Source organism: Myodes glareolus, chromosome 11, assembly GCF_982192425.1.
Source record: "Myodes glareolus chromosome 11, mMyoGla1.1, whole genome shotgun sequence".
Lineage (NCBI taxonomy): Eukaryota > Metazoa > Chordata > Mammalia > Rodentia > Cricetidae > Myodes > Myodes glareolus.
Genome location: NC_142036.1, coordinates 38,708,049 through 38,731,207, shown reverse-complemented (window position 1 = coordinate 38,731,207; position 23,159 = coordinate 38,708,049). Strand labels below are relative to the sequence as shown.

At 43.9% G+C, this 23,159-nt stretch overlaps 1 protein-coding gene across 1 annotated transcript in view; it reads right to left on the bottom strand.

Annotated features, from left to right (window-relative positions):
• Window positions 1-2,975: 2,975 nt before the first annotated feature.
• Window positions 2,976-23,159, bottom strand: part of Vipas39 (VPS33B interacting protein, apical-basolateral polarity regulator, spe-39 homolog) — a 33,840-nt gene continuing 13,656 nt past the window's right edge. Inside the window, exons 8-20 of the mRNA XM_048449307.3 lie at window positions 17,745-17,837; window positions 16,897-16,930; window positions 16,219-16,321; window positions 14,157-14,184; window positions 13,137-13,210; window positions 10,012-10,087; window positions 9,268-9,402; window positions 8,360-8,401; window positions 7,712-7,801; window positions 6,040-6,126; window positions 5,434-5,523; window positions 4,938-5,042; window positions 2,976-3,873 (exon numbers count right to left, since the gene is read on the bottom strand). Coding sequence (XP_048305264.1) covers window positions 3,853-3,873; window positions 4,938-5,042; window positions 5,434-5,523; window positions 6,040-6,126; window positions 7,712-7,801; window positions 8,360-8,401; window positions 9,268-9,402; window positions 10,012-10,087; window positions 13,137-13,210; window positions 14,157-14,184; window positions 16,219-16,321; window positions 16,897-16,930; window positions 17,745-17,837 — 978 coding nt within the window. The 3' untranslated portion in view covers window positions 2,976-3,852. The remainder of the gene's footprint in view (window positions 3,874-4,937; window positions 5,043-5,433; window positions 5,524-6,039; window positions 6,127-7,711; window positions 7,802-8,359; window positions 8,402-9,267; window positions 9,403-10,011; window positions 10,088-13,136; window positions 13,211-14,156; window positions 14,185-16,218; window positions 16,322-16,896; window positions 16,931-17,744; window positions 17,838-23,159) is intronic.

The window sequence follows — 23,159 nt, the reverse complement described above, 5'->3', positions numbered from 1 at the left end:
CATGGCTACAAACGTTCCTGGCCCGAATACGAGGAAGACAGTTCCTTCGCTACTTGGACGAAAGCTATCCCAAGCCACGGTGGAACTTATTTTTCCCCAACAGAAGATTCTCGATTTCTATTTGTTTTCCTTTTTCTTTTTTTAAAAAATTTACTTGTTTATTATGTATACAGTGTTCTGACTGTATTCCTGCAGGCCAGAAGAGGGCACCAGATCTCATTACACGTGGTTGTGAGCCACCATGTAGTTGCTGGGAATTGAACTCAGGACCTCTGGAGGAGCAGCCAGTGAGCCTTCTGACCAGTCTTCTTTTTTTCTTCAGATTGGAATATCAGCTACATTTTTAGCACTGCCTTAAAGGATAAATGACAGGGCCTGTAAGATGCTAAGTAGGTAAGGGTGCTTAACATGCAGGCCTCGTGACCTGGGGTCACTTTCCAAAACCCACCTAAAGATGGAAAGAGAATCCTAAGTGGTTTTGCCTTTCTCTCTCTCTCTCTCTCTCTCTCTCTCTCTCTCTCTCTCTCTCTCTCTCTCTCACACACACACACACACACACACCACATACACACAAAACAAACAAAAACAGCAAAAAGCAGATAGTTATTTAATGATTTCCCCCTAGTACCTGGGATTGTGCTGAACACAGAATCTTGCGTCTGCTGGGCGAGCGCTCTGTCATGCTGCTATTCTAGCCCTTGGCACTACCCTGTCTTTTTATGTTCAATAATCAATCTCGTAGCCATCCAGGCTAAAATCAGAGATTAAACTACTCAGTCTCTAAATCTCATTAGATTAAAAAAAATCTAGGTCAATTTCATGTAACATAAAGTTACTCATTCTAAAATGAACAATTATTTATTTCATTCAGAATGTTGTGACTACCTGTTTCAAAAACATTTTTATATGCCACAAAAGAAATTCTATTTGCATTAGGCAATTACTCCCGATTCCTTCCCACTTCCAACCTCCTGGAGTCATCAATGTTTCCTACATATGAATTTATATATTTCAGACAATTTATAAAAATATAATTGTATCATTAGTTGCCATCTATTGGCTTCTCCTATCCCCTCTTACAGGAATGTGACATAGTAGATGTCACATCCTACTCTTGCAAGCGCTGTTTCCTGTTCCAAAGGAAAGAGGAACTCAAAACCCTGCCAGTCCTGCAGGACCAATGCAGCACCCTGCAGACATGAATTCTAGGCGTTCTTTTTTACATCCTCAAAAACGGGGACTCCGTGTTGTGGCTGTGATGTGGTGACTTGGCTGGACTGAAATGTGTCTTAGAACCCCTTTCTTTCGGGTTCCTGGGATGTTTTTGTGAAGAATCTAGAATGTGGGAATGAAATGGCAACCCGTTCCCGTTTCAGCTTGCAGGGCCGCATCGTTAGGTCCTCTGGCTGTAACTGCTCTACCTGCTCCTGGATCCTCTTTCAGTGCTCACTCCCGGGCCAGGGCATCTTTGACTTTGCAACAAAACCCAACCGCTCCTGCAGGATATTACTCTACTAAGGTTGGAGCATGGGTCCTACTCTGGAACTGCTCTGGCTAGTTTTAAATCAACTTGACACAAGCTGGAGTTATCTGATAGGAGAGACCCTCAGTTGAGAAAACGCCTCCATAAGATCAGGCTGCAGGCAAGCCTGTATGGCATTTTCTTAATTAGAGATTGGTGCGAGAGGGCCCAGTCCGTTGTGAGTGGTGCCATCCCTGGGCTGGTGGTCCTGGGTTCTATAAAAAGGTAGACTGAGCAAGCCATGGGGAAGCAAGCCACAAGGCAGTGCCCCTCTGCAGCCTCTGCATCAGCTCCTGCCTCCTGGTTCCTGCCCTGTCTGAGTTTCTGATCTTACTTCCTTGATGATCAGTGATAAGGAAGTGTAAGCCGAATAAACATTTTCCTCCCAAAGTTTCCTCCCCAAATTTCATCACAGCTGTAACCCTGACTCAGACAGTAACTCTTGTTTTAGCTCAGCCCTACTGTCCCTCATTTTATAGCCATCTTCCCTCCCTCACTGCTTTCCCTATAAAACTCAAACTCTATCAACCAGACACAAAAGCAACCACTTGATACAGACTGGTCTTTACTTGGACCAAATGCCTATAACGAAGTATGTGGTGAGGTTGGAGAGATATAACCTATCTGCACCCCTCCTGATTTTGCTTCTCTACTGAAGTCTGATATAATTAAACTCATTTCTTCAAGAGTAAAAACGATACTCAGGAAAGTAACGAAGTATGAGGCTACCTAGAACTGTAGATGATTGCTAAATGCAGAAGATAGGAACTGATCCTTTTAAAAAAAGATTTTTTATTTAATATTTGTATGCACATGTGTGTGTGCAAGCATGTGAAGGTCAGAAGATAACTTACAGGTATCAGTTCTCGCCTTTGACCATGTGGGCCCTAAAGATTAAATTCAGCTCTTCGGACTTGGTGGCAAGCACTCTAACCCACTGAGCCACCTCTCCAGCCCTAAAGTAGGGTATAACACAGCTGTTACAAAAGGTTTAAGCAGGATAATCCTTTGCTTTGGGTGTCTTTTCTGCACATAACAGCTTATCTACCAATATACCTAAGTATGGCAATAAAAAGCGTCTTCAGAAATTGCTAAATATTTCCCGCAGGCCCAAACTGCCTCCAGCTAAGAAGCACACTATCTTAGACTATGTGCAAGGCCGATTTTCCTACCACTTCACCCACTCATCATGAGTGTAGAATGCTACAGTCACAGACCATAGTGCGTTTTTTTCTACAGATGAAGATGGGTTCCCAAAGTAAGGGACTCCCCAGCACTGGACTGTGAGCAGCGGAGCTGAGGAGAGTCAAGCCTTCGATCTCTTGGACTATTAGCCGCACACTCCTGCCTCATGGTGACACTGTCCCACTACATCACGTGCTGACAGTTGGGGCAGTCACAGATGCACACGAGACCCATCATGCCCTGAGTAACAGATGGGGAAGAGGAAGCACCAAGACCGCAGCAGTTTTATTAGGAGTGTAGGCATGTCAGGGAAATCCAGTTCAGGGGGCACAGGACAGACTCTAACATTGCTGAAGGCCCCAGCAGGTCAAGTGGGGAACAAAACCCCCATCGAGATACCCGAGTGAGGTGCTGCCACAGTAGCCGAGGGGAGACGTGTGGCTGCTTCTGGTGAAAGATCTGTGCCTCTAAGAAGAAGGCCCCAGCACTGGTGAGTCTGAATTCCATGTAAGACTGAGGCTGAAGGCGAGGACCAGGTGAGCAGACGGCACATCGCCCAGTGTGCACATGAGAGCGGGACCCTAAGTTAGGAGCGAAAAGTAGACTGGGACGGCAGATGGATACTGGCTGAAGATACCCAATGTCTAGGAAGGGTCTGTCACAGATGTGTGGCCCTGTGCTTGAGAAAAATGAGTCTAGTGTCCAGCAGGTCCTGAGCAATACTGGTACTGCTTCCTGTGGCCCTGAAGAGCCAGCCACTTTAGTTCTGTTCTGACTTCCTGTAGAGAAGACATGCCAATGTCCAACACCAGGTCCTCGGTCATAATGGCTGAGAGGAATGTCACGACCACCCTGTGATACCTGTAGCTCTTAGTCCAAATGTCCTTCTGGGGCAGTCATTTCTCTGTGACATCTTACCCAGGATGGGCTCCCACCTGGATAGGCACCGGAGGCAGAGCATCCTTCCTGTGCACAGATCAGCTTGAAGATCATGTCTCAGATGCTGGTTTCTGTCCCCAAAGCAGCAGGCACTACTGTGGATGACAGGCTCAAGTGGCTGAATGCTGTGGCCCTCCCAAGAAGAAAGCTCTGTTCCCATAGGCAGAAATGAGAAGTGAGGCAGGTTTCAGGGTAGCAAGTGACACTTAGTTCTTCCATCGAATTTGCTGTGGAAGAGCAAACAACAAAGGCATCATCAGTTCTCACTTATTACCATGAAATAAAAGAGGGAATGAAAATAAGGATTGGATTGGGGGCTGTTTTGTTGTTTGGGATATGGTGTCTCTATGTAGCCCAGTCTAGTCATGAACTCAGCATATAGCCCAGGCTAATGTCTCCCTGCTGTATTCTCCCAAGGGTCAGGATTGTAGCTATGCACCAGCAAAGATTGTGTTTAACTCGCAAGCTTGGGTATCATTCCTCAGATGCTATCCACCTTGTTTTTTGAGATAAAATCTCTCTAGCCTAGAACTTGTCAATTAGGCTAGCTAGCTGACTGACCAGTGAGTTCCAAGGATCCTCCTGGCTGTCTCCCTAGAGCTGGGATTACAAGCACGTGTCATCATGCCCAACCTTTACGTGGGTCCTGGGGACTGGACTCAGATCCATGTGTATGTGCAAGCACTTTACAGATTAAAGTGCTCACCAGCCCTAAGAAGAGTTTTCCTCTTACTATGTGGGAGTTCATTTATTCAGAGATAGATAGATTAAATACCTGTTTTGTATTTTACAAACTGCCGGTTTAGAGCGTCAATCTGGCTCTGCCTTCCTTACTGCAGAGATTCACTAGTGAGCAAACGTAGGCGTCAAAATTCCTAATACTAAATTCCATGTTAGCAAAAAGCTCGCCGATTTCACACTGTGAGAGACACCTGACTCCATTTCACTCCCTTCTTATTGCCAACAGGCAGGTCACCATGTTCTGAGGGAACATACAGTCTGGATATTGAGTCCGTATCACGTGCTCTGTAGTTCCTGCTATCTGCTAGGTTAAACCTTGATCAGCGCGCACAGCTAAGCTTCATGCTGAGTCTTCAGGTCCTCTATTGTTTCATATCTCAAGAGTGACTTCTGCTGTGAAAAACACTGCTTTTGCTACTTCAGCTCACAGCTGAGTCTTGTATCCATGTAGCTCAGCTAAGTGCACCTGCCTAGGTCTTGGGGGCGGACACCTGATGCTATTTTGTGAACAGTCTCCTAGGCTCACCGGAGGGTGAGTGGAGATACTTACCGAGCTGCTGAGAATGGCATCGATTTTCTCTTCCTCAACAGATCCTTTATCAACTTTGCTCCTGTATGCAAGCAACTGCTGACGGTCCTTCAGGTCTCGGCAGGTCTGTACACCAAAACACAATCAAATCCCTGCTCAGCCTTCTCTGAGGGGCTCACTCTTTATGTCACTGTTCCTTTGCCCCTGAGCTCAGGGAAGGGACAATAAACTACAGTTAGCATGCACAGCATCCACAGAACCCCATCCTGGAGAGAGGTACCCTACAGAGCTTGTATAGCTTCTATAGCTTGTATAGTTCTAATGACTCCAAATTCAACCTAAAAGCTGACAGAACTCAGTTGGAAGACTGAAAACAAACAAGAGTGTTGGTATCCAAACTCATTCTATCTGGTCCATTCAGTCAAAATTGCTGAAGTATTTCGGGATCTGGGGCAAATGCTGTGTCCCCGACTCTCCACCCAGGACCTAACTCAGGGTTTCCTTCTTGGGGACTCACATCAATGACAACATCATGGCACTTGAGCTTAGTGGCCAAGTTCAACTTTGTGTCCACATCTTCCACCAGATTGACATAATCCTGCAGTATCTGTAGGAGAAAGGACTCTGATTAATGATGAAAGCACAGGGCTCCCTAGGTAGAAAAATATAATTTCTAAAGGATGAGGAAGAATTCAATACCCAGTGTCTGCAAGTGTCATTATTAACCATGATTTTGCAGTGGGAAATGAGGTGATGCAGCATGTCCTTTCTGCCTCAGGAGAAGGGGAAGAACAATCCTTCTTACCCTACAGTCAGATACCCAGACCACAAGGCAGTGCTCTAGAGCTGGTCCAGGGCATGTTTTCTGTCACTTGACATCCGTGCTCTAGAGCTGGTCCAAGGTATGCCTGATGTCCCTTGACATCCGTGCCTACAAGTAACCCTGAATCATAGGAACAGTGCGTAATTCTCCATATGGCTCAAGGAAGGTCTGAGAGTACTTGTACAGGAATGTTCCTCCCTGCCCTTTTCTATCTCAAGGCCCAGCATAGCCATTGTGCTACCATTAAGAAAATGAGAACAGTTCAGGTCCCTATCACTAGCTCTTTTTCAGAGCCATTACCTGGACAGGGGCACTGTTCTTGTGCAAAATTTCCACGACTCGATGGAAGCCAATGGGTGCTCTCTTCTTGGTGTGACCCAACCAGTTCTGGAAGAAAGGAAAGCAGCAGGTAGACCAGACATCACCAACACACTGGCCTCATCTCACTTGTGTTTCATGATCAGATCAGAAAAGCACGGTAGACAGACAAGATGAGGGGTGGAGAAACAGTGAGAGATGGAATTTTCAGAAAAGTCAAGGAATGTAGAGGGTAGAATGCTCCTAAATGGAGTAAGAGATGAATACCCTACACACCATGAGTTTCTCAGCAGAGAAAGATTCTGCTTGGCCATCTTTACACACACGGACTGGCTCATTTGTAAAGCGCAGTGGGGTCTGGGAAGCAATGACATCAGCACTTTCCCCAGTGAGGCTGGAGCAGGCAGACATATATACCCAATGGAATGGCATTCATTCGTAAGAAGACCCTGCAATGTATGATAGCATGGACTAACCTAGAGGTTATTATGCTAAGCGAAGTAAACCAGACACAGAAAAGCTACAAGATCTAATTTATATGAGATTTAAAAAACAAAACAAAAAAAACATATTTCAAATACACAGAAACAGAAAACAATGGTTTTCAGGGGAAAGAAAAATAGGAGTATGGTAATATAGGATAAATACATCTTCAGTTCTAAGTACAGCAGGAAGCCTGTAGCTAATTATATACCTTGCCAAAACTGCAGCATTTCAGGGGATTACTAACACAGACACCTCACACACATACCACACACACACAAACACACCACACACACACAAAGACACACACGGTGATGATGTAGAATAAATGTTATGAGTTTGGACTACAGCAATCATTCCATTATAGAAGTCAAAATACCATGTATACACTTTACAGTACACGATATTTAAACAGAGACTATAGCCACATCCAATACAATCATTGGATCCTAATAACACAGAAGTACAAAAACTAAAAACAGGGCCTGGAGAGACAGCTCAGAGATTATGAGTATTTGATACTCTTGTAGAAGCCTGGGGTTCAATTCCACCATCTACATAGTGGCTCACAGTCACCTGCAACTCCATTCACATGGTACATTCATCCACACAAATCATAAAAAAACACAACTAAAAACAGTAACAACCTCTAATTTAAAAGTGATGCATATATAGCAGATATTTATAAAACAATTATGTTAATATTAAATTTCTCGAGATGTAATACTTAGATAAATGCTTGAATAATAAAGTGTTATATATACAGTTTACTTTCAAATGGCTCTGAAAAAAATGTATACAAAAAAGCAAAAGCAGTGCTGTGGTGCAGGCCTTTAATCCCAGCACTCGGGAGGCAGAGACAGGGGGATCTCTGTGAGTTAAAGGCCAGCCTGGCTGGTCTCTACAAAGCGAGTTCCAGGACAGCCAGGTTATACACAGAAACCCTGCCTCAAAAAACAAAAAACAAAAAAAACAAAAAAAAAAAAAAGGAAATTCAAAATGCTAATAAATTAGTAATTAGAGACTAGACTCTTTTTTCACATTTTCTTTACATCTAAAATTTTGGAACACCGAAGGCTGGAAGAAAATTCATCGGCACCGAGAACTTGAGAGGCCTACGAAGGCCTTCTCGCTCCAACAGCCTCAGAAGCACAAGCGTCAGGACACCCACCTTTGTGGTGAAGAGGGCATCGACATCATTCCAGGCTCGAAGCTTGGCACGAGCCGCCAAGGCTGTCAGCACATACTGCTTATCTGGGATCTGAAGGGCAGCGGTCAGGAGAGGTGTGAGGAAACAGAAATGCATCCACTGAGTGCTTCAGAATTTTAGAAAAGTGCCTATATTTGCTGGTACTGATCCTGTCCCTAAAACCAATGGATTTCTACTCATCCCGGGTGCATGGACTGGCTTTTTGGAGCCCATTCCCTATGGTGGGATACCTTGCTCAGGCTTGATATAGGGGGAAGGGCTTGATCCTGCTCAACTTGGTATGTTAGATTTTGTAGAATCCCTTTTCCCCTCTGAGGAGTGGACAGGGGATGGAATGGAGGAGGTGAGGAGAGACAGGAGAAAGGGAGGGCGGATGAACTGGGGTTGGTATGTAAAATGAAAAAAAAAATCAATGAATTTCTCAGGTCATCTAAGATCCCCAATCTTCCAAGCCCCACACTGCTGCACACAGTAACTTTCAGATTCTCTCACTTCCCACAAACTCCTAGCTTTCTACCATTAACCCTGGACGTGTACAGGGTTGTCACGTAACGTACACTCCATGCAAAACTCTGACACGACTCTACAAAAGAACTAATGAAATGCTACCTTGAATGTCTTCTTCAGGTTGATGGGACTGCTGAAGGTCCCCTAGAATGAAAGGGGAGAAGAAACTGATGACATCACCCAATGCCCCATTTTCTTTTCTATTACACACACTTTCTGTGGTCTTACTGTAAATAATTTAAAACCAGAAATGAGTTTATGAGAAGGTCTTCATCAGGTCTACTGAAAAAGCACACAACCCACTTCATCGGAAGAAGACTGCTGAGCACGGAGCTTACAGTGGATTTTCTGCTAATCCAAGTTAGGTCAAGTACAAACCGAGACAGGGTTTCTCTGTAGCTTTGGAACTTTTCCTGGAAATAGCTCTTGTAGACCAGGCTGGCCTCGAACTCACAGAGATCCACCTGCCTCTGCCTCCTGTGTGCTGGAATTAAAGGCCTGGCTCAGGTCTAAACTTTTAAAAAAGAAAAGAGGGCTGGAGAGGTGACTTGGTGGTCAAGAGCACCAGCTGCTCCTGCAGAGGACCTGGCTTCAACTCCCAGCATCCACGGGGCAGCTCACCACCATCTGTAATTCCAGTCCCAGGGGATCAGATAACCTGTTTGGCCTCCATAGGCACCAGGCATGCACTGGTACCCAGACATGTATGCAAGAAAATAAACCACCCATTCACATAAGATTTTAAAAAAAATTCATTGTAAATAGAGAGCCATCCATCGCCATGATACTGTTCTCTCTCTAAGGGAGCCAGCACCAGAGACACCCAGTACCCTGCTAGCGTGTCAACCATACATGGCTACACAAACCCTCCTAAACCATTGTCCCTTTTGGCTCACTCACTCTCGTGAGGGCCTGAGAAGTTTTGGGTGATTTCTAAAACTACACAAGCCCGCTGATGATACCTCACAACACTGGATTTGAACAATGCTCCGTGCTTACTCCGCCTGTACCTCGGACTCCGTGTAGTGATAGAAGCAGGCATAGAAAAGCGTCGTCACCAGCGGCATGTTGAGAATGGAGGCTTTGCGGGGGTGCTTTCTGAAGATCTCAGTCTGCCCCGCAGACTCTAGATGGCGATCGTTTGCCTGTGACGGAGTGAGCCAAGTGAAAAAAGGAACAATGTCCATGGCGAAAGGCAGGGAAAAAAACCTATCCTACTACAACAGTTGTGTTTCCTACCCTAGGAATGAAGCAAAAGAGAAAAACACAGAAATTGCTTAGGACATCCTAGGGAGGACTAAATTCCATAAATGGATCATAGATTTTAAGTTTAACTAAGATATTTCAACAGCTGAGCTTGGTATTGCACGCCTGTGATTCCATCATTTGGGAGGGGGAGTCAGGAAGATCAAGAGTTCATGGCCTTACTACATAGTGAGATATAGGCCAGCCTAGACTCCATGAGATCCTGTCTCAAAAACAAAAACAAAAAACAAAACAAAAAAAAAAAAAAAAAAAGGAAAAAAGAAGAGAAGGGAGGGAGGAAGGAAGGAAGGGAAGAAATTCTGGCAGTGGAGACGATACAAGCAATATGGAATAAAGAGGAAATATGAAATACTTCCAGACTAGCAGCATGCCTAAGAACAATCAAGGAAAACTCAAGAGCAGAATTAAAAGGCTATGCAGGAAAACGGCATGTGCAGAGCAAAGGAGGGGCCTACATGTTGAATGCAGAAAGCAGAGAGGAGTCTAACCTCAATGATGATCTGGCGTTCCAGGAGCGTGTAATGGTCTTGTATGTGTGCAGAATCTTCTGCTGAAAATGGCAAACTGGTAAAGGGCAACAAGTTAGTGTCATTTTTTATGTGAAAAGCAAACCAAACCCAACAATACCAATGGCTGCTAAACCCTTCCGAGGCTCACAGTGTGGTGATACTTTGTGCTTTAACAAATAAAGCTTGTCCAAGGATCAAAGTGTGGAGCTAGCCACACTAGTTAGCCATAAAGACCAGGCAGTAGTGGCACACATCTTTAATCCCAGAACTCGGAAGGCAGAGGCAGAAGGGTCTCTATAAATTCAAGGTCACTCTGGGTAACAAGAGATTGAATCAGTCTAAAAGAGTAACAGAGCCAAGCAGTGGTGACTCACACTTTTAATCCCAGCACTAAGGAGGTGGAGATAGGAGAGATATGGCTGGGTAGAGAGAAGAATATAAGGCAGGAGGAAACAGGAGCTCAGGATTCACCATGAGGTTTCATAGAGAAGACAGTCAGTCTGAGGACTTGTAAGACATGATACCCCATTTGATCTGAGAATTTTATAGAGGTAAAAACTAGCGGCTTGCTGTTCTGCTTCTCTGACCTTTCAGCTTTCACCCCCTAATATCTGACTCTGAGTTTTTACTAGTAAGACCAATTTGGACTTGTGTAACATCATGGTTTTAACACGTCTGCTCTCAAGGCCCCTTTACAGTGTCCCAAGACAGAAAAGCAGGAGACAGAGCAAACCTAGTTGGATGTTGCATGTGAGCTTTGCCAATGAAGCTAGGGATGTAGCGTGGATGGTGCAGGGCTTGCCCAGTGTGCATGAAGTCCCAGGTTCAATCCCCAGCACTGCCTAGACCAGTGAGGTGGTAAATGCCTATTATCCCAGTTTTCCCAAGGTGGAGATATGAGAAGCAGAATATCAAGGCCACACTTGACTACAGAGGTAATTCAAGGCCAGCCTGGGCTACATAATACTCTATTGAGAGAGAGAGAGAGAGAGAGAGAGAGAGAGAGAGAGAGAGAGAGAGAGAGAGAGAGAGAGATTGTGATTTTGAGAATTTAAAAGGGATCTCCTGAAAGTTCACAAAATGCACAGCTCTAAGTGAGTTTGTTGTGGTAGGAGTAAGGATAGCTTATTTGGGGAGTTGGGTATTTGGTGAGTGAGTCACAAAGCTAGTAAGTGAGCCCATTATCAACTGCCCACAAAGCTCTGTGCCTTGCTTTGCTGAACTCTACCTAACCTGTCAACTATTTTTAGAGTAGAGTAATAAAAAGCAAATTAAATTATACAACATGGTGGTAAGTTGGCAAATATCCAAAGATTGTACCAATCTACAGAAATCTATGTCTTTAGCAGATGTGGTAGCATGACACGTGTTTGTAAATCAGCACTTGTGAGGTGGAGCTAGGAGGTTCAGGAGTTGAAGGTCATTCTTGATTATACAGCAAGTTCAAAGCCAGTCTGGGGCACATGACAGTGGAAAGTACCTTTTAACCCTTTAGGTCAGTGATCCTTAGCCTTCTTTCTAGCCTGTGAACCCTTAATACAATTCCTCATGTTGTGATGACTCCCAACCATAAAATTATTTCTACTCCTGTTGCGACTTCATAACTGTAATTTTATTACTATTATAAATTGTAATATAATGTCTGATATGTGACTCCTGCAAGGGTCATGCCCCACAAGTGGAGAACCACTGCTTTAGACACAGTGTTGCCTGTTCCTCTAATCACCGCAGAAAGAATTCTGAAATCCATTACTGTCCCAGGTAAGTCACAGCTGTCTGTCTGGTAACATTAAAATTAGCGATTTCATAAACAAGCAAATTTGTCTTTTTTTTTTTGAGACAGGGTTTCTTTGTATAGCCCTGGCTGTCCTGGAACTCTCAATGTAGACCAGGTTGGCCTTGAACTCAGACCTACTTGCCTCTGCCTCCCAAATGCTAGGATTAAAGGTGGATACCACCAGCACCCAGCTGATGAGCACTTCTAAATGTGACCCAGGAAATCCTGCCATGAGGAATGGCTCAAACAACTGTGAACTCTGGGCCTTGAGGAGCAGGGGCCACTGGGAGACTATGAGCTGCATAGAAAGATACTGAAATGTAGGGAGGCCGCTTGTTGGTGCCTGGCTAGCTCAGTCAGTAGAGCATGAGACTCTTAATCTCAGGATTGTGGGTTCAAGCCCCACATTGGGTGCCAATTTGTAGTATGGAGAGCCACTTGTTTGTTCCTGACTGCTCAGCCCCAAAATAATAACACAGAAACTATATTATTAAAACACTGTTTGGCCCATTAGCTCTAGCTTCTTATTGGCTAACACTTATGTCTTAATTTAAGCCATTTCTAGTAATCTGTGTATCGCCACATGGCTGTAGCTTACCGGGTAAAGTTCCCAGCGTCTGTCTCCATTGGCATTACATGGCTTCTTCCTGACTCTGCCTCCTTTTTCCCAGCACTCAGTTTAGTTTTCCCCGCCTACCTAAGTCCTGCCCTATCAACAGACCAAGGCAGTTTCTTTATTCATTAATGGTAATCACAGCATACAGAGAGGAATCCCACATCATCAAAAAGCTCCTTTCAGCTTAACCCGAGGAAGCCCTTTCTTATAGCAAAGGCAGGGCAACAATAAAATTAGTTACTTCCAAGAGCACTTAGCATTCCATCAGAAGAACAGTGGCATCTGGGGCTTTGTTTGTTCTTAATGAAGATTTACATTTGAGATGAAAGCTTGCACTAGAGCAGCAGTCCTGACACTCTCAGGCTTCAAGACCCATAGCACAAAAAAACGCACAAGGTACATAAAAAATTGTTACCTTTTAATTTTATTACATTAAGATTAAATCTGAACCACCCAGTCCACTCCATTCTCTTTTTTTAATTGTTGTTTTTTGTTTTTTGTCTTTCGAGACAGGGTTTCTCTGTAACTTTGGAGCCTGTCCTCCTGGAATTAGCTCTTGTAGACCATGCTGGCCTCAAACTCACAGAGATGCACCTGCCTCTGCCTCTGCCTCCTGAGTGCTGGGATTAAAGGTGTGCACCACCACCACTCAGCTCAGTCTCTTCTCTTCTCCTGACTACATCTACATAAAACTGCTTTCCCCATACTTACCCAATGCATGTCTTAAGAAATTCTTTTCGTTTTTCGGGGTCCTGGATGTTTAAATGCTCTCGATAATGGGTCAGCTACAAAAAAATAAAGATAAATAAAAATAAAAAATAAAAAACCTCAGAATTTTAAGCTATCATGTTTCCTTGGAAGAGAAAGAGCAGAGATAGTACTCAGAGGCAGAGCACTTCTCTAAGCACACATATGAGCACAAAGAGAGGGACATACACATACACACACACACATAGAAGAAAAGAGAATGAGAAAGCAAGAGTACTAAGTGAATGTGAATGTGTGTGTGTGTGTGTGTGTGTGTGTGTGTACACTTGCCTGTGTTTGTGTATGTGGAGGAGCCAGAGGCCAATATCTGGCTCTCTCTCTATTGCTCTCCACATTGTCTCTTTATAGATTTATTCTAAGTGTGTCCACACATGCTGGAGTGCGGGTGCGTGAGGAGCAGAAGACGTTAGAGCTCCTGCAGCTGGAGTTACAGGTGGTTATGAGCTGCCTGACATAGGTGCTGGGAACAGAATTCCAGCCTCTGCAAGAGCAATACACAATCTTAACTTCTGAGCCAGGACTCTCACTGCACCAGAGGCCAGACTTCCAGGTCAGCAAGCCTCTGGGATCCTCTTGTCTCCACTGCCTCGGCATTGGACTTATAGACGCATAGCTACCGTACCCAACTTTTCCACAGATCCTGGGGACCCAGACAAAGGGTTCTCGTGCTTGCATAGTGGGCATTTTATCTGCCGAGCCATCTCCTCAGCTTGTAAGTAGACTTTCTATGCTCTAGAAACCCAAATTCTTTACTCTCAGAGAGTTCTTCTAGACTATAGATGACTGTGTGTGTGTGATTGGGGAATAGGGTGGGCAGTGTCATTTCCTGGATACCTGTCTTCTAGATCACATCAACAAAGAAAAGGGAACAATTCAATTGGCAGGACAACTTGGCAGCTAGGCTGGGTTTTGGCTTAGACACTTGGTAAACAGACTCCCAACAGAAACAAACACCACACTTACCGCCAGCTCTTCTGTTCTGTCTAGGAACCTGGGGAGAGCAGAAGAAGCGGGACAGTTAAATCTACTGAGGTGTGGTGAGGTTGGCATTCTGACAAGCTCTAGAAGGAACAGTTCTACTCATCGTCTCTACATGACGCAAGCCCTTGTATTTCTTTTTTAAAGATTTATTTATTCATGTACTTTATGTGTATGAGTGCTCTGTCTTCATAAACACCAGAAGAAGGAATCTGATCCCGGTACAGATGGTACAAGGTAGTTACTGGGAATTGAACTCAGAACCCCTGGAAAAGTAGTCAAGTGCTCTTAATCACTGAGCCATCTCTCCAGCCCCTACTCTTACATTTCTCCCACCTCAATCCCTTCAAAACACAGGGTGACTTATGGACCTACTGTTCCCTAATTTAGTTATAACTAAATAAAACAGGCAGGACAGGGAACTAAGAGTTTAAACAGACGGCCCTACTCCTTGGCCACCTGTTTCTTTCTTTCTTTTTTTTTTTTTAATTTATTTATTACATATACAATATTCTGTCTGTGTGTATGTCTGCAGGCCAGAAGAGGGCACCAGACCTCATTAGAGATGGTTGTGAGCCACCATGTGGTTGCCGGGAATTGAACTCAGGACCTTTGGAAGAGCAGGCAATGCTCTTAACCACTGAGCCATCTTTCCAGCCCCCTCTTTTTTTTTTTAAAAAAGTGTTTTTTTTTTAAGATTTATTTATTTATTATGTGTGCAGTGTTCTGTCTATCTGTATGCTTGCTGGCCAGAAGAGGGCACTAGATCTCATTACAGATGGCTGTGAGCCACCATGTGGTTACTGGGAATTGAACTCAGGACCTCTGGAAGAGCAGTCAGTGCTCTTAACCTCTGAGCCATCTCTCCAGCCCACCTGTTTGTTTCTTTACATAAAAAACTGTTTTCTGTCAAAACAATCTTGGCAACAGACGTTCTACACAATTCATTTCATTCATGTAGAGAATGATGTAGCTGGTCTTTGCTCCCTCCTTATTCTGAAGAGATCATAATTAACAACACTGCCTTGGCACAGAAGTGATGCTTGACAAGACTTCCCCGACTGGAAAGGAAAGCCAGAGAGAGCACCAGCCTGCCTCTGTGGGCACGTCTACTGTGGCAGATTCCTTCTGGCTAACCAGGAAAACTGCTCTCCCACACCAGCCTGACCACAGGGTAAATGAGTTACTCTGAGCCACAAACCCTAGTGAGTTCTAACATCTTCACTGACATTGAGGAAAGGATAAAACATGCACACAGTTTAATCCCAGAGCAGGAAATCACCCCCATTGAGTGGAATGAGAGAAGGAAAAGATGGTAGAAGGCCACCAAGCAGACAGTCCACCTCTCACCTAGCCTCCTAGTGCAACCCAAATCCTAGCGCTTCCATGAGACTCCCATGGGGAATCTGACTCCTCCTTTTCTACTATGCTTATCACTGGTTACACTTGAACAAGAGGGAACCTTTAATCCAGTGATGTATAAGAAAATGCTTGGCACCGTGCAATGGTGGCAATGGTGGCGCACACCTTTAATCCCAACACTTGGGAGGCAGATCCAGGTGGATCTCAGTGAATTCAAGGCCAGCCTGCTCTACAGAGTGCGTTCCAAGACAGTCAGGCCTGTTACACAGAGAAACCCGTTAGAAAGAAGAAAAGAAAATGCTTGGCAAACACTGATTAACACAACAGATTGTTCTAACCTACTCACTTCAGTCTTTGTTACGCTGTGTGGTAGACACCACCACCTCCATTTTACAGGGGGAAACCCACTCTCAGGAAATCTAGTGACGTGCACAAGATAACAGGATAATGTGTAATAGCACACATGCAGTCCAAGTATGGCTGAGTTTGGCGCAGACTCCTAACACTCTGCCATGCTACCAGGCTGTATCCTGTAGCTACCCTGGTGTAACTATCCCGGCACACTTCAAGAGCTTGTTTTCTAGGTGTTTCTGGTAAAGGACAGTGTCTTCAATTTCTTTGCATGCTGCCCCGCCACTGAGTTCTCTGAAAATGCACCTAATAAACTCCATAGACCAGATCTTACCTGAAGAGATCTAAAAGCAGCTTTTGGTCCCCTATTTCTTTAAGGAAATGAATGAGATGTCTCAGAGCCACCTGGCGTACCTCCAGTTCTCGAAAGAGGATCTCTGCATGTAGGAAGAAGTTAGGTGGAGAAAGAAGTAAAGCAACCTAACACTCAAGTCCCAGACTGGCTTCTCCACTCACACATCAGAAGCATCTCATGAAAGCCCAGCAAAAGCTGATGGTCTCTTCCTGATCTCAACCCATCACCACCAATAGCCTCTGTGCTCTACAGCCATGGCTCGTACCCTTCCTAATGCTGAGACCCTCTAAGTTCCTCATGCTGTGGCGACCCCCAACCACAAAATTATTTTCACTGCTACTTCAGAACTGTAATTTTGCTACTGTTATGAATTGTAATGTAGATATCTGATATGACCCGCAGGTTGAGAACTGCTGGTCTAGAGCAACACATAGTCACTCAGTCAGCCTCTGAGTTCTCAGTCACACCAACAGCAGGTTCTCACTTCCTCAAACACACAGCCCGTGTGTTCTCAACAGATACAACCCCCACCCAGAAGGCTGTCCTCTTAAGTCACAGGCCACTCCAGTTGCCTCTGAACCAGACTTGATCCTAGTGAATTCTGACATAAAAGCTGCAGGTGTTGCTGAGTGGAGACTTCCCTCAAAGCATGCTCACCTTTGCTCAGGGTCCTCTTCAGGAAGATCAGAACCTAGAAGGAAAGAGACAGAGACTGTGCATCCTTTGTATCCAAAGGCTGCCCTGACTACCCCATGGCTAGGAACAAGGCCAGTGACCTATTAGGAATCACTAATGTGAAATAATTCTTTCGTACACTGTGAAGATGTGTTAATATCGTTGTTAATAAAGAGCTGACTGGCCAATAGCTAGGCAGGAAGAGGTTAAGGAGGGAGAGGCAATCTGAGAGGATGCTGGGAAGGAGGAGTCACGGGGTTTTCCAGCTAGACACAGAAGAAACAGGCTATAAACATGATGTGCTTAAAAAAAAAAAAGGTACCATCATGTGGTAGAGCGTAGATAAGAAATGTAGGTTAGTTTAAGATGTAAGAGCTAGTTAGTAACAAGCTTAAGCTATTGGCTGAGCATTTATAATTAATAGGTCTCTATGTGGCTATTTGGGAGCTGGCTGGCAGGACAGAGAAAGTCTGTCAACAAATCACTACAAGAGTGCACCCTCTCTGTGGGGCAGGAGGAAAGGATGGACACCTGGAACGGAGCCATGTTCTAGGTGTCACACTGGCTGAGAGATACCCCACCTCCTGTCTGCTGAGAAACTACTCTCACACAGTTCTGCTGCCAGGATACTTTGCATAAGACAGAAGCAGCCTTCTGATTTCTGGTACCACATAGAATGCATGTCCCTCTGGCTGAGCCAGGAGCAAACTCTCTGAGAACCCTATGCCTCAGAAAGAAAGCCAGGCTCTGGACATGCAACCCACTGTGAAGCCAGTCTTGATTTTATTTTCAGGAGCTACTGAACAACTGAGCGCACAGCTCTCACCCACCGCAGTGATGACGTTTCCATCGTGCATGCTTACTGCCTCCTCTAGGAGCTGCAGCTTGTCCTGTAAGGAGCGGAACCGTTCTAGTGAGCAGACCTGCCGAGTAAGAACACAGACAGTACGTAAGGGAGACAACTGCCCGTATTCCTTGGTCACTGGAGAGTGAGGGAAGGGCAACAATGAAAGGAAACATCCAGAGAGAACCTCTGTATTCACACACTGCTCTCTGTGCTCTGTGACCCCGCAGGTCCCACCATACCCTAGTTCCATGTGATGCCCTGGAGGATGCTGATGCCTTCAAGTCTTGACCAAGCCAACAGAGAATCACTTTTTCTTCATGTGCAACTTTCATACAATAAAACTCACCCTATGTAAGTGTACAGCTCAGCTTTGAAAGTGCCTATATCCTAGTAGCCACTACAACAGAGACACAGAAAACTTCTATCACCCTTAAACAGTCCCTCTGTCCATGCTGACATTAATGCCCTCCTGTTTCTAGCCCACCAAAACACTCATCTGCTCTCCTAGAATTTCATACAAGAAAGACTGTCACTAAATAATCAACTAATTTAAAAAAACAAAATTAAAAAAATCCCCAAATTTCAACGAGAAAAAGTCTTTCCAACAATGCTAAGATTAGGATCCATATTAAAAAAGAAAAACATTAACCTCAATATTTATCCCACACCATGTACAAAAATTAACTCTTTCTTGTGGGGTAAGAGCAGGTTTGAGAGAGGGCCTCCACTCTGCATCCAGGCTGGCCTCAAACTTGCTCTGCATCCCAGGGTAGCTTTACACTTGCCATTTTCTTACCCCAGCCTCCTGAGTGCTAGCATTACAGGTGTGCTCTACCACACATGGCTACGCTCATCCACCCTGTTTCCCCTGTGCTGTGGGAGTTCCTTCAGCTCCTTCAGCCAATCGCCGCTGAGTTACCAGCCCATTGGGGCGTGGTCTCTCCCTTTAAAAAAAGCAGCGGCTGTCCTCAACTCTCTCTTTGTCTTCCGGCTCCGTTTCCGGCCCCTGGACTCCTTTCCTGTTCGCGCGGAGGGGCTGTTGTCTGGGACGGTAATCTGTAAGTTTTTTCCCCTTTGAATAAATAACCATCCTATTAATCATAATTCCAAACTGGTGTGGGATTGTCTGTGACTTACGCCTTCATCTGGCGCCCCACGTTTGGTTGTAGAACCCCCCCTTCCCCCCCACTCAACTGCTTGCTACCAGCTCGGCTAGTCACGAGACCTCCCTCAGCTGCGGCCTGTGCCCTGTGTGTGGAGCCAGCAGTTCAGTTAAACCCCACGCCTCCCAAGCTCCACAGGCTCGGGACAGTCTCTGCCTGCCTGGTTTGCTCTTTTCTGAGTTGTTTTTAAATTTCCCTTGTAAGTGCGGTGCTTTAGTGGCGTGAATCAGAACGACTCGGTCACGTGGAGGCATACGCGGCTTCCGGGTTGCTCTTTTCTACCCCTGGATTCTGGGTTTCTGGTTCCGTGTATGGAATTGATTTAATTAAACTTTCTTTCTTGAGCAACTTATATTTCCTAGTTTTTAACAAATACTAAGGCAGACACTGAAACAGGACCTGTTTAAGTCACCTTTGCAGTGGTTCTAGTCGCAACTTGGCAACAGCGCTGCCAACTAGACAAGAGGTAATATGGCAGTTTTTGTTTCCAACGCCAATTTTACTGTTTTCTTTATTAATACAATGGATTATGTCATGCAAGGTTTATATGACTATGGGAATATATTAATTTACTTGTTGCTAGGTTTCAGTTTTCTTTTCAATATTTTATCGTTAAGAAAGATACGATTTTTACGGACTAATATTGAACAACTAGTTGAAAGGATTAAAATTATTGAAAATCAGGGGTTATCTGAACAAGTGGATACTATGATAGACAAAATTGACTCCATGTCCAAGGGTACTAGGAAGTTACCTGAAAGGGTACAGGCTGTTGAATTTGACGTTCAGATGTTACCACAAAGTTTTGATAAGGTAACAGATAGAATGAACCTCCAGAATGGGAACCAAAAAACTGATACCTTAGTGAAATTACTAGAAACACGGGTAGGTCAGGAGATTCAGGATTTAAGGGATACAATGATAAAAAGATTAGAAATGATTGAAGAAACTATTGGAGCTGGTGAACAGAGTAAGAAGGCACAAGGACAGGATACAATGCCACCACCAGCTGTTAGAACTGGCTTACCCAGGGTCCTAACAACATACCCTGTAATTTATTCTGACAAAGGGTTAACTTCCAAAGGCTCAAAGGGAGTTAAAGAAGCTAGATGGACACCAATAGCAATGAATGATTTAAAAGAAATTAAGCAAGCTGTCGTTAACTTTGGCTTGCACTCTGCATTTGTTAAGGAAATGATAAGGACTTGGGCTTCTAATGTCAGAGCTACCCCCCATGATTTCTCTCAGCTAGTGTCTGCAGTTTTAGATGATGGGCCTTCCTTGATGTTTGGAATTTATTTCAGAGAAGAATCCAAACATATGGAACAGCAAGGAAGAGCAAAAGGTGTGGAGGTTTCCCAAGATCAAATTCTTGGTGTAGGAGCATATGCTGATCCACAGGTCCAAGCTCTTTATGATGAAGAAGTGCTGTCCTTATGTCACAAAGCAGCCTTGAATGCTTTGAATAGAATACAAGATCCAGCAAAAAGGGTCGAATCATATACCAGGGTTAGGCAGGGACAGAGAGAACCCTTTACTGACTTTGTGCAAAGATTAATTAAGGCTCTGGACATAGGGGTAACAGACCCAGAAGCTAGACGAATACTTCTTGAATCTCTAGCTTTTGAAAATGCAAATACTGAATGTAAAAAGATAATTGGGCCTTTAAGATCTAGATCAGCACCAATGGAAGAATGGATACAGCATACAATGAATGTTGAGATGTTTAGCTATAACGATGAATCCTGGGTAGGAGAAGCGATTTCCAAAGCTATGAGGAGACATCAAACTACCAGGTGTTTTAATTGTGGTAAATTAGGACATCTGAAAAGGGATTGCAGGCAAAGAAATCCTAGGAATAATATCTCCTCTGGGAATGACAAAAGTAGGAGATCTCAGCCTTCAGGTATATGCAGAAGATGCGGTAAAGGCCGACATTGGTCCAACGAATGCAGGTCAACAACAGACAGACAAGGCAACCCGATACCATCGGGAAACTCCTTGAGGGGCCTCTCGCAGGCCCCCAAGCCAAAAGTGGCCCAGTCATTCCCAGTTACAGTCGAAAATGTGTCTCACCAAGAAAATTAAAAACTCCAATGTCTGCCGTAAAAAGTAATACTGGTCTAAATGATGAATTACATGTGGAGAATGAGTCAAAAAATTCAGGAGGACAGAGTAAACGTATATTTTGGCAAACGTATATTAACGATCAAAGACCAAAGCTAAGAGTCTGTATAAATGGCATTTTTATTGAAGGCTTATTAGACACAGGTGCGGATGTAAGTATAATTACTCCAGAATCCTGGCATCCGAATTGGCCTCTTCATGAGGTAGATGTTCAGTTCCTGGGAATTGGAACCCTATCTCGTGTAAAACAAAGCACAAGATGGGTGGAATGCATAGGGCCTGAAGGGCAAATAGGAAGATTAAGGCCATATATAGCAAATATTGCAATAAATTTATGGGGCCGTGACCTGCTACAGCAATGGAATACCCAGATTAACATTCCTGTAGTTCCAGGAACTCACAATTCTGGGAAGGATATAATGAGGTATTATGGAAAAAGGTCACCAGCCATTCAGGCTGTACAAGAACACACAGCCAATAGCAAACCTTTAGAGGTACCAACAGCCCTACCTTTAAAATGGCTAACTGAGAAGCCAATATGGATCAAGCAGTGGCCTCTAGCTGAAGATAAGTTACAGGCTTTGGAACAGCTGGTACAAGAGCAACTAGATGCTAACCATATTGAAGAATCAACCAGCCCTTGGAATTCTCCTGTGTTTGTTGTAAAAAAGAAATCTGGTAAATGGAGAATGGTGACAGATCTAAGAGCTGTCAACAAGGTAATTCAGCCTATGGGTCCGCTACAATCTGGAATTCCTTTGCCTTCTCTATTACCAAGAGGATGGCCTCTTATAGTTATTGATTTGAAAGATTGTTTTTTCACTATACCTTTGCAAAAAAAGGATAGAGAAAAATTTGCCTTCACAGTGCCTACTTATAATAATTCTCAGCCTACTAGGAGATATCAATGGACTGTCCTCCCACAGGGGATGCTCAATAGTCCCACATTGTGTCAATATTTTGTTAATAAGCCACTGGAAATAATTCGTAAGCAATTTCCCAAGTCCATAATTTATCATTACATGGATGACATTTTATTATCTGATTCAAATAAAGATATTTTGGAAAGTATGTTTGAAGAAGTAAGGAAAGTTTTGCCTAGGTGGGGATTACAAATTGCCCCTGAAAAGATTCAAAGAGGAGATTCTATTAATTACCTAGGCTACAGAATAGGGTTAGAGAAAATTCGAACACAAAAGGCACAAATTAGGAGAGACCGGTTACGGACTCTTAATGACTTCCAAAGATTGTTAGGAGATATTTCCAGTCTACGACCAGCTGTTGGGATAACACCTGATCTAATAGTTCATTTAAACAAAACCTTAGATGGTGATAAGGATTTGAATAGTCCCAGAAAATTGACAGTTGAAGCAGAAAAGGAACTGACAATGATTGAGGAAAAATTACAGGAGGCACATGTGGATAGGGTCAACCCGAATCTTAGTTCCATCCTAGTCATACTGCCTTCCAGAATTTCTCCTACAGGGATTTTAATGCAGAGGGAAGATATTATTTTAGAGTGGATATTTATACCTCATAAACCAAGTAAAAAATTAAAAACTTATGTAGAAAAGGTTTCAGAATTAATTATAAAAGGTAAACTGAGACTTCGTCAACTAGCAGGTATAGACCCAGCAGAAATTATAGTGCCTTTTACTACTGAGGAAATAAGAAAGTTATGGGAAGATAATGAACCATGGCAAAGAGCTTGTGCTAATTTTTTGGGAGAAATTAGCAGCAACTATCCCAAAAGTGATAGACTTAACCTCATAAAGAGAACTTCTTGGATTCTTCCTAGAATTGTACGTGATGCTCCAATAACTGGAGCTCGGACATTTTATACCGATGCAAATAAATCAGGGAAAGCAGGTTATAAATCAGAAGAATTGAGTAAGGTGGAACAAAGCCCTTATAATTCTGTCCAGAAGGCAGAATTATATGCCATTCTTATGGTGCTAAGGGATTTTAAAGAACCTCTTAATATAGTTACAGATTCACAATATGCAGAAAGAGTTATCTTGCATATTGAAACCGCTGAATTCATACCAGATGACACAGAGTTGACTTCATTGTTTATCGAGGTACAGGACATAATTAGGAATAGGCTT